Raw genomic sequence first — 14,424 nt, forward strand, 5'->3', positions numbered from 1 at the left:
TGTTAGGAGGTAGGGCCTTTGGGAAGTGATTAGGTCATCAAGGAGGAGCCTTCACTGAATGAGATTAGTGCCCTTATTTTTTTTTTTTAAGGTTTTCTTTGTTTCTTTATGAGAGACACACAGAGAGAGGCAGAGACATAGGCAGAGGGAGAAGCAGACTCCTTGCCGAGCAGGGAGCCTGATGCAGGACTTGATCCCAGGACCCCAGGATCATGATCTGAGCCAAAGGCAGATGCTCAACCATTGAGCTACCCAGGCACCCAGAGATTAGTGTCCTTATAAAAAGAGATTCCACAGAGCTCCCTAGCCTCTACTACATGTAAGAGCACAGTGAGAGGTCACTAGCTATGAAGCAGGGAAAGACCCTTACCAAAACGTGACCATGTTGGTGCCTTGATCTTGGACTTCCCATCCTTCAGAACTATAAGCAATAGATTTTTGTTAATAAACTACCTAGTCTGTTATATTTTGTTATTGCACCCTGAAAGGACTAAGACAATGACTTCTGACCTGAACATTCTTAGACCGAGTAATTTGAGAAAACCCCTTTCTAAATCTTTTTCTGATATTTTTAAAACTTACAGAGGATTTAAACTACTTTATCATTGGTATGCTTTGCAAAGACACAAGAAGCCTACACTTTTTATGCTGGTCAAAAAAGCAGTTTTATCTGTTGATAGATCTTTGTTTAAATATATCCATCCTTTCTGTGATCCACTCTCCGTGATTAGTTTAAAAGCTCTTTTCTGGATGTAGTTCGGCTCTAAAATTATGGAACCACTCTTCATGTCCTGTATTTTTTTTTTCTAACAAATTTGTAAGTGGTGCCTTGTGGGATATAAGTATGATGTAAATTTTTAAGGTGATATTTTGAAATTGGAGCTTTGGCCAAAATTATGGGCTTATTCTGAGAAATTCTGCTGATCATACATAATATGACATTCACTTTTCTAAAAGCTGAGAAGGAAAAGCAAGAATAAAGGGGAATGAGAGGCACTTTTCTATCATGATCTTTATATATCGTACAAAACAGATTTTAGGTCTGGTTATAGATTGATGGTTATGAAATATTTGTATAGAAACATAGTTTTATATATAAATGATTTATAGTTATAAGTAATATATATATAATTATATATATAATTAATAATGGTGTAAATTCTATCGCTATTCCATTTCATAGTTAAGAAAACAGCATCAGAGAGGTTTAAGTGTCTTACTTAAAGGTTGCACAGTTAGACCTTAAAACCATTCTTATGATTTCATGTTTAGCTTGTCTTTTTATATTGATTTTTTTTGGTATACAGTTTTAAAAATTATATTGGAAAATTCTGATAATAATGCTAGTTTCATAGAAAATCTCCTTCAAGATTTTTAATTGGTAAGTGGCATAAACTGAGTAAATGGAGACTAATTTCAAGATCATATTTTAGATTTAAGCCTGGGATCTAGGTAACACATGTTTAGATATTTTTTGATGTTACTTTGTTTCTTTTTATTTTTTTATGTTACTTTAATATCTTAATGCCATCGTGAAATCATCTGTGCATATATATGCACAAATACACATTCACACAAATACACAGATGATCCCAAAGACTCACTGTCATCTCACATAACCTATGAAGACAGCAGTCTGATTTTGCATCTCCTCTATTATTTTCACTGATGCCAATTTTTAAAAAGTAAAATGTGACTGATACTTCAGTAAATCAAATGCCAAGTCTCAGTTTTATCCAGTCTAATTTTCTATATGTATATATTTTGTTAGTACAAAAATTGAGGTTTTCGTAATAATTGCAAGTCTAAAATCCTTAAAGATGTTTCTGCTTGGGAAGAGTCAGCAATGAACATGCAGCACCTTTTATAAGTAGCCTTCCTAAGTACCTCTTACATCTCCTTAGCACACTAGCAATTCCCTTCATATAAGACGTAAGTTTTTACTTTGCCTTTCACTAGAGAATTTTCATTAAATAAAAGACTTAGGGATGAAGTAAGAAAGGTGTTGGTTTTCAGATCCACTCACGGTCTTGTCAGGTGAGCAAAGTTTGATAACTAAATGAATAGAAGCCTGAGTACAGGGATCATGAATGTGGAGACTGGAGGGAAGGAGAGGATGGCATGTGAGGAAGTAGAAAACTGAAGGCTTTATTAAATGTCAAACACAGAAGATGAAAACATTATGATGTTATCTAGGCAGACTGATCCCCAGATCTCGCAAAGTTTATGATCTTAGAATCTATACCCTACCAAATGATTTGCTAATTTTTAAATGAATGATCAAATAGTATTAAATAAAGTATCATAGTCTGTGTGGGCTGCTGTAACAAAGTTCTCCACTGAGTGGCTTATAAACAGATACTTATTCCTCACAGTTCTGGAGGCTGGAAGTTTAAGACCTGGGTGCCAGCATAGTCCAGATTGTAGACTTCTTTTTGTATCCTTACATGGTGGAAAGAATGAGCTTTCTCTCTGTGGCTTCTTGATCAGGGCACTAATCTCATATGAAGGTTCCATCTTCAGGACCAAATTATTTCTCCCAAAGCCGCATACCTTAATACTCTCACCTTGGGCATTAGGTTTCAATATGAATAGGATTAGGGAGATTGGGGGCCCATAAACATGCAAAGCATAGCACAGAGTCATTCTAGAGTTTAGCAAATAGATTTTTTTTTTTTTAATTTATGATAGTCACACAGAGAGAGAGAGAGAGAGGCAGAGACATAGGCAGAGGGAGAAGCAGGCTCCATGCACCAGGAGCCCGACGTGGGATTCGATCCCTTGGTCTCTAGGATCGCGCCCTGGGCAAAGGCAGGCGCTAAACCGCTGCGCCACCCAGGGATCCCCTAGCAAATAGATTTGAAGAACATTTAGGCTTCATATTTTACAGGGGAGATCACAGCTTCCTCAACATCATTCATATACATATATACACAAATACACACACATATATGTATACATATACACATATGTATAGTAGCAAAGTAGGGATGAAAAATAAAGGACCTAAAGTCCTGCCCCTATGGTTCTCACTTTTGTGCTGCTTTCCCTCTCAACAGAGAACCTATCAATCATCACGGTAGTCATTTTTAAAGAGAGTAATTGCAAAATTATATGGGATAGAATTTTAAAAGAAAAATAAAGGAAAATGGTACCATTTTAACTTTTTCAAATTGCCAAGAGAGTGAGAAAGAATATTTACTTTCTCTAAAATAAGAATTTAATTGTGTTAAGGGTAATGGAATAAAATGAGAGTAAGAAAGTAATTTGTTCTTTCAAAACACAGATGGGATGCATTGAACTTTTCACTTTTTACTATATCAGGGTTTACGAGTGTGTAATTACAGATTTTTGCCAAATGCCATCGATCCCATCCATATTTTCTGTGCTAATTTGAGTTGGTCCTGTTGTATAGAGGGTGTGTCTGGCATACAAGAAATATAGGAAAAGGTAGATTTTAAGGTGAATTTTACCATGAATTTATCTCAGCTTATTTCTCTTGCTGCTTTTGCTTTTCATTAATTTCATTTAAAAGTTGAAAGAACAAGAACTTTAACTAGATTTATGTACAGAAGCCACCATAGCCAATTTAGGTCTTTGATGATTTTCTTTAGCAATACCAAAGTGCAAAGGCACTTATACATGATGTATTACATTATGAAGCATTAAAAATATAATTATCGAAATTCTCTTGGTTTTCATCATCTTTATGTGGCTCTAAAACAACTGTTTTATTTAATGCAAGAGTTCTACTTGGCTGAGTTGTTTTGGAGAGACAGAACAGTTTGGTGTTGAAGATTATTGCTGAATCATTGTTACATTCTATGTCTGTGGTGTGAGCAAGTACCATGGTTCTTTAATATATTTCTAGGTAAGAAGATAGTGAATGGTTTCTCAATCTAAGTGTGCTAAGGTATTTTTCAATCTATTTATCACACAAGTACGCCTGCTTTAAAGTTCACAGTCACTGCATTGTGTGGCTTTGCCCATGTCACCTCTTTTTAACTGTTCCCCAAGTATCTGACTCTGGTAAAAAATGTTCTGTTTAAAACCTGCACAGCCACATTTATATCTTCCTTTCTTCCTGTTTCAGCATTGCAGAGCAGAGAAATTCATGGTTCTGATTCACAGGAATTACTATTTTGTTATAATGTTCAAATAATGGTCTGCTAAAAATCTTCTTGTAAAAGAAAAAGAGGTTCACTCTCCTACTATCAAGGTCATTACTGAACTCCGTGTGTTTAGTTTAAAAGCACAGAGATGCCATCTAGCAGCCATTCTTAGGAATTTCCTGCACTGAAATATTCCTTTCTCCATAAAACTAAGCAATAATTGAATTCCTACAAGCTTTCAGGTTTTTAAAAATTTACTTATTAAATGAATGATGATTTGGCACTTTGCCTCTAATTCAGGCACTCCATTACAAATAAAATTAATTTCTCTTAAAATAGGTAAAGTAACAAACTTATGGGTTTTTCTAACTGGAACTAGAAACTTGTTAATAAGATTTTAATTAAGAAAACAGAGTTCTCATAATTTTCCTGAGAGGAAAATTGATAATCTGTCTATATAAAATATGAATAATTAATTAGCAGTGAATTTCCTTTCTTTCCTGAAAAAAATGCTAATTTTGCCAATTTCCTGGTATATTAAATGAGAAAAAAGAAAGTGAGCGAATGCTGAAAGTAAGTCTATCCTATGAATAAAGAAGTTTGGCCTTTTTTTTTTTTTTAATTTAAAAATAAAATTGACTTTCAAGTAACTTATCTTACCATAAGATGGCGATACTTAAGCACTTTATAAGATGTCATATAAGATCTGGAAGTTACAATCTCAGAAAAAATGATCATTATAGCTTTCCATAAGATGGAATCGGTACTGTTGTTAGAAAGCCTTATTGTTTTTAGATAAATTAATATACAATGATCACTAAGGTTTAGATTCCCAATATTTGATGTATGTGGCAATCCTATACCTGAAAAAACTCCTTTTAATTATAAGAGCTCTCCTACTTTGCAAATTTGTGTGTATCCATGTGTGATTATACATATATATTTACCATAAACACAAAGCATAATAATATAGAAGAGTATTTGAATGTATTTATTTAAAAATGTGAGTGTGAAATATCAGTTCTAAGATATTAGTATATTAAAAAACATCAACTGTTTAGAGTTTCTGTACATTTAGGTGTCAGCACTAAATTACCACTTATTGTTCAATAACTGTGATCTTATATGCTTCTATATTATTGGATTTTTATTTCGATTTTGTCATGCATAATTTGCATTATGAATGCTAATTTTATCTAAACCCTTAAGTAGTTAATGCAAAACCAAACACAATTTGAGAAAATTCCTAGCTCTTAACCTAATTGACAATTATTTTGAGAATTCAGTGGTACCATTTGTGATTTGGTTGGGAGGGATGCTGTAGTTAGGTGATCAACAACAGTTTGCTAAAACATACAAAAGTAGCTTTTATTCACTTTTTTAAAGCACTATTTTGTCTACTAGTCCAAAAGCTGTTTTGGACATTAAAATCACTTGCTGTGAACCTTTTAGTATTTCCTATAACGTCATTTGTGGTGTAGAACAACATATCATCTGTTCTTTACACACTGTATTGCAGTATCTAGATCCCAAAAAGGACAGTTTGAAAAGTTCATGTATACCTTTCCTTCCCTGGATTTCTCAGCTCAATTGTACCAGACAGCCCCAGTTAAGTCTAAAGACAAGTTATATATTGTTGAATACAAAGACATAGACTTATCAATAATAGAAAAGATCATATTGACTTAAATAGGTCATTTATTTGGGGGATGTAATAGTTCTTTTAATTTATCTAACAGCTCTTTTGTGCTTACGTATATCTAATTTGGGAAAGAATGGGTTCAAGAATTCAAGAAGATATTTATACACAAAAGATGCCAGACAAATCAAATCACACATGCAGTTGCTGGTAAACCTCTACATTTCTGAATTCATTTTAAAGAATGACAAAACTCACTCTAAGTGATTTTTTTTTTTCTGCAGTAACTCAGTAATTGGCCTTGCTTTTAAAAAATGTTTTACCGAGAATATTCCAAAAGAAATAAATAATTGAATATATTCTAAAGTGGTAACTAACATAATATAATGAAAGTGGCAGTAGAATGTGTCACTGTAAATCCAGAAACAAAAGAGAGAGAGAGAGAGAGATTCAAAAACGTAAAAACAAAACCAACACTTCTTACCTGATGTAAACTACCCCTTAGTATGTAAAATATTCTATTAAGATCACTAAGGTGGCATTCACACACCATGTGAAGATTTCACAGTGACAGTATCAGCACAGCCATACCTTTATAATAAAATTATTTTCATCAGGTCTCTCTAAATATGAAAAGTGCACAGATATAACTACAAATGTATATGATATGATTCTAAGTTTTCACTATATTTTAGGCCTAGAAATACTCAGTCAGCCATAATATTAGATTATGCTTGGTTACATGTTAGTTCTATACAGTTATGAAAAGAAACTTCATTTCTCTACACTGTACAGATACTGTTAAGCTTTAAAAATAACTTTGCAATATTCCGAAATGCAGCTTTAAATGGTTTAGTAACATGGTATCATTTTTTCTCTCTTGTCAAAATGCTCTTGATAAGCTAAATAAGTAAAATGATTTCAAAAATTCTCTTACTCTTTTTCCCGGATGGCTTACCCCTTCCTTACTCTAGATAACTGTGGTTTTCTTAGAACGCTGAAGCTCTCAGATTCTCTCACTTTATAGTCAAGACGTTTCTCGCACACAGCTGAAAATATTTCTCCATATTTTTTCTACCTTTTTAATCCAAAGAGCTTAGCGTTCACTTTGGTGACCAGTACTGGATAATTTGCGGAGTTCAAGAGCTATGAGCCAACTAACGCATCCTTCCTCCTGCCCACCCTAGTTTGACAGGGCTCTCACTTCCTGCTTCTTAACACTGCTTATCAGAACTTCCTCGGTGCCTCCTGATTTTCTTTATAAAAAAGAAAGAAGCAAATAAACACAAGCTCCTTTCCCGAACGCGTCTCAGCCATGGCAGCGTATCGCTCCGCTGCTCTGCCGTGGGTTCCGAGCAGCATCCTAAATGTTTTGGACGCAAACCGCAGCACGTCTGCGATGGGAGTATTATTGACCAGGATCAGCTGGAAAACGCTTCTCTGCTTTCAACAAAGAAGCGGTGCACCATCTCCTAATACGTGTTTACAAATTGCATTGTTTCAACTGCTAACTCCTTTTGCATCACCCGTCCGACTTCAAAAGAGAACATTAAGCACTGGGATACGGAATCTGCTAAATCCCCCCCGAGAGCCGCATAGCCCTGTGCCCATACACATCATACTTGCTCTTGGTACCTCCCCCCCCACCAACCCTCCTCGCCTGGAGTCTACCTTGAGGAGCTATTCCTCCGATAGTTCACCTTGTTATCTTACAAGCAATAGGGGTAAGCCAGGCACCACAAGATAGCTAGAGCTGTCCTTCGTGCCCTTTTTTTTTTTTTTGCATATTTATTTGCATTTTTGGTCGGCTGGTTACATATTGCACATTTATTTCAAACAAGAGTGAAATATTGCCCATACCTTGGAAGGATCTAATCCGGCAAGCAGAGACAGCAGCAGGAGATTGAGTAGGCTGGACGTCGCCTGCATTCTGATCTGGGGTTCTGCCCTCTCTTTACTCTCTTCTAGGTAGCCACTCCGCTGCTACTGCAGAGACCTTTCCCTCGGCAGTTGCACTTTCTGGCTGCCAGTCAGAGCAGAGTAGAGCAGAGGCGGTGGCTGGAGCAGGAGCAAGAGCAGCGGCGGCGGCGGCAGCAGCGGCAGCAGAGGCAGCAGCGGCAGCCGCCCTGGGGGGCGAGCATTCCGCAGGCGGGCTCGGGCCGGGATCCGCGAGCTCTGGGCGCGGGGCTGCGGCGGGCGCTGGCCGAGGTGCTGAAGCGCCGCCGCCCGAGCCCCGGTTGCCCCGCTCTGCCGCTGCTGCCTCGCAGCCCACCTCAAAAGTTTTGACCCAAGAAAAAGATACAGGGAGTAACTGCCGAGAGAGGTGTGGAGACCTGGGCAACGGATATGACATCACTACAGCTCCTGGGGGCTAGGGGGTATACGGTGCTGGGAATTTGTTAACCAAACAAGGATTGACTCTCAGCGCTCCAGTTCAGCATTTGGAGGCAACTTGAGCTGCAAAGGAGAAGTAGAGAGTCAGCTGGATACAGGATTATGAAACAAATAGTGCCTGGAACCTTCTGATGTCATTGACAGAGGACTTGATATCGTATTTAGAGCTTTAAACAAAGTTTGCAGTGCAGACTATCATGTGATTTTTTTTTTTTTTTTTTTTTTTTGGTTCAAGGCACCCAGTCTGTAGCTAGTGTATATGCATATATGCACTGTCATTTATAAATAGCCCATTGAAATAATCTGTTTTTTTAGGTATTACTGTGTATTTTTCTGTCTAGCACTTTTGGTCATTTAAAAGTACTATGCATAAATGAATGAAGAAGCTTTCTTTTTTTTTTATCATAAATGGGATATTCCATTAGTGACCCCACCACACACACATACACAGCTGAAATCTCTCTTCCTCACACACAACCATAGCCAGAAATATAATGTCCCTGTCTATCTGACTTGTGTTTATGCCTGAGGAAGAATTCAGTGATGGATGGACAGTGGGATGGGGAAAGTGATTATTTCTAAGCTTCCAAATATTTCTGTTTCCCTGAGCTCAAGGAAAGAGGCAGAACAGCTGCCTCACAAGAGTGAGAAAGGGTAGATAACAAACTAACACTCTCATGCATCTTATGGTGTTTAACTGTACTTAAGCAACTTCTTTTCTTTGAAGTTGGGAAAAAGTAAGTGTTCGCCGTAAGATAAAAAGGTGGAGAGGAGTTTGCAACCACCTTGAAACCTCCCTCTCATACAATTTTACTTTTAATGCTCCTTGAGTTATATCTTTTGTTGTTTCTCTTTTAGAAATGTTATTTCTTAGGGATTAAAATATGTGAACTAGTGTTATCGCCATTGCTTCCACAATAAAATCAAGATAAATAGTTTGAGATATTAAACACGCACAATGTACAAAATCTCACTGATATTTTATTGAAAACTCTTCATATTTTTTAATACAACAAATCTCAATGTGCAATCAAATGTCTTCGAAAGTCATAATCCCCGAGGATTTACATCATATTGCATCCATTTTATCCTGATATGTATACATATGTATGTCATTACTTGAGATGTTTTTTCTCTATGAAACATAAATAACAAGGAGAAAAGTGAATTTGAAAATTCCTTTTAAAGAAATAGATCATGCATAGAAAAGAGATTGAAGAATAAGAGAAAGTAGAATTATCTGAAGGCTATTCATTAAATGATAACCCTAGCAATCATAATGACAGTCAGAAATTCCCGTTATTTCCTAGCAGAAACAGAAAATAGAAATTTTCTTTTGAGGTAATAGATAAAACTGCGGAGTTATGTCTGACACCCTTTAGAATAACTTTCTAGAGTATATTTTGGGTAATTTTCTAGTGCACTGAGGCTCTATCTTTCCCTCTTCTTACAGTTGTTTCTTAACCTAATCTCTATCTTTATATAAGATAAATCTAGGATAAATCAGCATAGATTATGTTTTTCAATGATTCGTATATGAAAATTATTAGAAATCTTATTCTGTGCCCATTTATAAAGATTTCAAATCATTGCACGATTTGAAAATGAATTTGCAGAGATGCAGTAGCTGGATGGCTATTACCTATACTAAATACAACAAAAGTGTTTGACTATTTTTATGCATGCTCTTCTCTCTTCTCAGAATATCTTATACCATCTTGTTCCACCTCCACCTTTCATCACACAGTGCTGCATGCTTATTTGAATATGAAGAACTATGCTTAACAGACACACACAGAAGTAATATGAAATCATAATCATCATAACATAAGATCAATAGCTTTTCTTTTAGTGACAATGATGTTTTTTCTTAGAGATAAAAATTATTCTGATCTCATACATGGTTCACAATATTAATCATGATTGGACCAAAAATCCTATATGGGCAGTTTTTTCCCCTTTAAGTCTCCATTTCCCTTTATTTCATGGCAATGGAAGATCATTTGTAACAAGGAGTTAATAAGAAGACAAATTCTGAGGCACTTTGTTTGGAAAAATGTGATGGAAAATGATATAAACTTAAAGTAAGCAATGTATGGTAGTTATGTCACAAATGAAAACAGATGATCTTAGTATACTTTCAACACATCTGCATAAAGAAGCTTGGTCATTTGTAGAGAATAATCAAGTTTAGTAGCCAAAAACTTTATTAAACATGCCAGTGAAAAACAAAAGCTGTATCTACACACTACAAATGTACCAATACCCTACTAGTTCTCTCTTAAAACAAACTGAAATTAGTTTTTTGAAAAAGAATTATGACTATTGTTTTTAGTCATTTGTTTTATAATAAAATTCCCTTGTAATACATTTTCATGAAATCAATTTGATAACTCTGTAGGCCATATCATATCTTATCTGTGCATAGCGATTTATACAGCATTTCTCCTTGTAAGAAAGTCCATGAAGCTCTTCCATTAAGCTATTCAAAAGAGTTCTGTAATGTAAAGGAAATAATATATCTACTCTTGTCCTCACAGTCAGTTCATGTTGGTTACTTGAATTGGTAACTGAAACTCAGAACAAAATGATAAAATATGACACATAGCATAGATATAGAAATTTTACATTTTTCAATACATGCATGAGAAAATATTTGATATTTATGTATCTAATTAAAGTTAGCCCTCTATGCCTACAATAGGTACAAAATTCCTTTAAAATTTATAAAGCACTACACAAATTTTAATAAGTACCATCTATAGAAGCATTTATAAAACTAAGCTTAAATGAAATTATATATGTATGTAATACCTAGAACAAAAATGTAACTTTTAAAAAAATTATTTATTTATTTATTTGAGAGAGATAGAGAGAGAGAGAGAGCATAAGCAGGGGTTGCGGAGGGAGGAGAAGCAGAGGGGGAGGGAGAGGAGGAGGGAGAGAATCTCCAGCAGACTCCCTGCTGAGTGTGGAGGCGGAGGCAGGCCTCCATCTCAAGACCCTGAGGTCATGACCTGAGCCGAAACCACAAGTCTCAGGCTTAACTGACTGAGACACCCAGGTACCCCAAGAATGTAATTTTTTAAACATTTATACCCAATATTACAAAAGTTTTAAATTATATAATAAATTATATTATTAGCTGACTGTTTTGTGTATTAGTCTTCTTTTGCATGATATATTGCTTTCATATATGTTATATACTTCAGCATTCCAAAGATGCTTCATTATGTTAAAAAATGCTGTTACCTATTTTGACTTTCACCTGTCATTTAACATTGATGGACTTAGTTATTTTGTAGCAATAAAAAGGATTATCCAGTAGGTTATATAAACTCTTGAGAAAATTTCACCTTTCATTTGGTAAATGAAATAGTCTTTGATTGATTTTCTAATGTACTTGACCTGTAAAAGTACTGCCACAGTTTTATTTTTTGCCTTCTTCTCTTCTATTCTCTCTGAGGTGACTTTTCTACTCTCTTGTTTTTAAGCCATTTCCATTTAGATCCCCTACGTCTCCTAACTACCGAATCTAAAATAATACCACAATAATTCTCTATTTATGTTATTTTTATTAGGTAGATTATTTACTGTCTGTCTCTTTTATTACAATATATTTAATAAAGGTCTTTCTTTGACATTCTGCTCTAATCTAATCACCTAGAGTGGTGGCTGGCACCTGGTAGTCACTTAATCAATAATGATTTAATGAATGAATGAATGAGTGAATTTCTGACCCTAATTCCTTCATGTATGATATTTATATACCCAAGGTTTGCTAGATGTCACTAAATTTCTTCCAGGCACCTCAAACTCAATATTTCAAATCAATATTTTTCCTCAATCATATTAGTTTGTAACACAATTTTCTCTATGTTGCAAAGCAACAAGCAAGTAAGTCACACTTGATTTCCCTCTCATCTTCATTCAATCCACCAAAAATTCCATAAGTTTTTTCTCCATAATAGCTCTACATCCATCCCACTTCTCCATGCATACCTAGATCAGACCTCATTTTCGATCATGTGAATTATTATAATGATTTCTTTCTCCTGCCTACCACCAGTATTTCTTTTACTTCTACTTTTAACCTGTAATTTATTATCCCCACAGGACCTGATATGGTTGATTTAAAGACTAATTTGGCGTAACTTCTCAGATTAAAGACCTTTAATGTCTCCCTATCTTCTACATGACCAACGGTAGACTCTTTAAAGTGACTTTTCCAGGGCCCTGCATGATATGACCCCTTGTTTTTCTCTTCAGTCTTAATTTTAACCATTATCTCCTAATAAATTGAATCCAGTAAAATTTTAATGCTTGTAGTTCCCTTAATAGTTTTCTCCTCTGCCATTAATAGCTTTTCTTTTTGCCTGAATAATTCTTTTTCTGCTTTGAAGTTTCATTTTAAATGTCATCTCATCTAAAAATAATTTCTTGGGCCCCTAGTACCCTCTCTCAAGTTTTTCTGAACACTTGATTATAGAGAGTGTTTCAAAAGCTAGTATTTTAAAGGTCTAGGAAGAAACTTCAAGGATTCTTATGACCTCTTAGATTTAAAAGTCCTAGGAGTTATTTTTGCTACATTTTTTTGTTTGTTTGAACAAGTAACTAAAGCCAGCAGAGACTTAAAGGGAAGATAATCAGGCCTCATCTCTCAATGTAAGACATAGTATGTGCTAACAAGGAAAGAAGAAGTTGACTGCATCCATATTTGAAAATATGAAACAAAAGGAATTACTTTATATACTCATTTAAAATTTCCTTTGTGTCTCTACTAATCACTAATAAGTCTGAGATAGGATTTTGAAGATGAATTATGATTTTGATATACTTTATCAGGGATAAAGAAAAAACTTCCAGTAAGAAAGATGTGCATTTTTACAAATAGATACTAATATTACAAAGGACTTCTGCTTCTAGTGATGCAAGTCTAGGTAATTTGGACTAGCTCTCTCACTCTGAATGACTAGAAGAGCCAGGAAAACACTAATGCAACTACTTGAGGGCCTTGGAACACTAAAATGGTGATCATGATATATGGGGCCAAGATCTGGGAGAGTAAAGAAATAAAACAAACCTGGCATTTATGGCCAATTTTCCATTAAGAACACCTGTCCCCTTCAGAAGAGGCCACCTGGAGACTAAGAAAATTAGCAGAATTCTGGTGGCCAGCCTCACAGGGCTAGGGGGACAAAAATGAAAATTCCAGATTCTACCACTAAGGCAGTGCCCTGTAATGCCTTCCTATACCCCCATCCGCAGCTCCTGTACATAGTATGAGCTGAGATACTAAAGTATTCGTAAACCCACATAAGCAAGGTGAACCCAAAATAGAACAGCCTTCTACTCATCTTCATTTCTAACAGTGTATTAAGATGGTCTGGGATTATTAGTAACTATAGACTCTGACAAAGGTGATGTCATTTTGGTTCTCGTTGTCATCTTAAGTATTTATTTTTTTCAATATTTACTTTAGGGATCACTTGAAAGAATTGTGTGCCTAACTGATAAGTGGAAAATCGTAAGTTAATTGAAATTTCAATATTGTGCATAAAGTGATATATCAGTAATTAAAAAAAATATAAAGAACATCTATTATATTCATTTTGGGGACAGTGAGAAAAATATTTGTTGGCTTGTTAATCAGGTTGAATTTAAGTTAATGAAGTCATATAGAGTCAATGTTGAAAAATTAAAAATGTTGAAAAATCAACATTATAATTAATTCAAAATGTAATCTTTCAGTGTGTGTGTGGAGGAAACAACATATGGATTACCTACATAGAGAGAGAAATTCTGTACTCCATCACTAAAACAGTCAAAGTAGGGATGCTGGGTGGCTCAGAGGTTGAGCTTCTGCCTTCAGCTCAGGGCGTGATCCTGGGGTCCTGGGATCGAGTCCTACATCGAGCTCTCCGCAGGGAGCCTGCTTCTCCCTCTGCCTATGTCTCTGCCTCTCAATCTGTGTCTCTCAAGAATAAATAAATTAAATATTTAAAGAAAAAAATCGGGCAGCCCCGGTGGCGCAGCGGTTTAGTGCCGCCTACAGCCCAGGGCGTGATCCTGGAGACCCTGGATTGAGTCCCACGTCAGGCTCTCTGCATGGAGCCTGCTTCTCCCTCTGCCTGTGTCTCTGCCTCTCTCTCTCTCTATCTGCATCTCTATGAATAAATAAATAAAATCTTAAAAAAAAAAGAAAAAAAAAGAAAAAATCTCACAAAGTATACAGCCAAAAGTATCTTACCCTCTTATAATAATTTTGTTTACATTATT

At 35.5% G+C, this 14,424-nt stretch overlaps 1 protein-coding gene across 1 annotated transcript in view; it reads right to left on the reverse strand.

Annotated features, from left to right (window-relative positions):
* The window catches only part of OLFM3 (olfactomedin 3), a 192,919-nt gene extending 184,711 nt beyond the window's left edge, over positions 1 to 8,208 (reverse strand). Inside the window, exon 1 of the mRNA XM_077905640.1 lies at positions 7,612 to 8,208. Within this exon, the coding sequence (XP_077761766.1) occupies positions 7,612 to 7,680 (69 nt within the window). The 5' untranslated portion in view covers positions 7,681 to 8,208. The remainder of the gene's footprint in view (positions 1 to 7,611) is intronic.
* Positions 8,209 to 14,424: the final 6,216 nt, after the last annotated feature.

This window comes from Canis aureus, chromosome 8, assembly GCF_053574225.1.
Source record: "Canis aureus isolate CA01 chromosome 8, VMU_Caureus_v.1.0, whole genome shotgun sequence".
In the NCBI taxonomy this organism is placed as follows: Eukaryota; Metazoa; Chordata; class Mammalia; order Carnivora; family Canidae; genus Canis; species Canis aureus.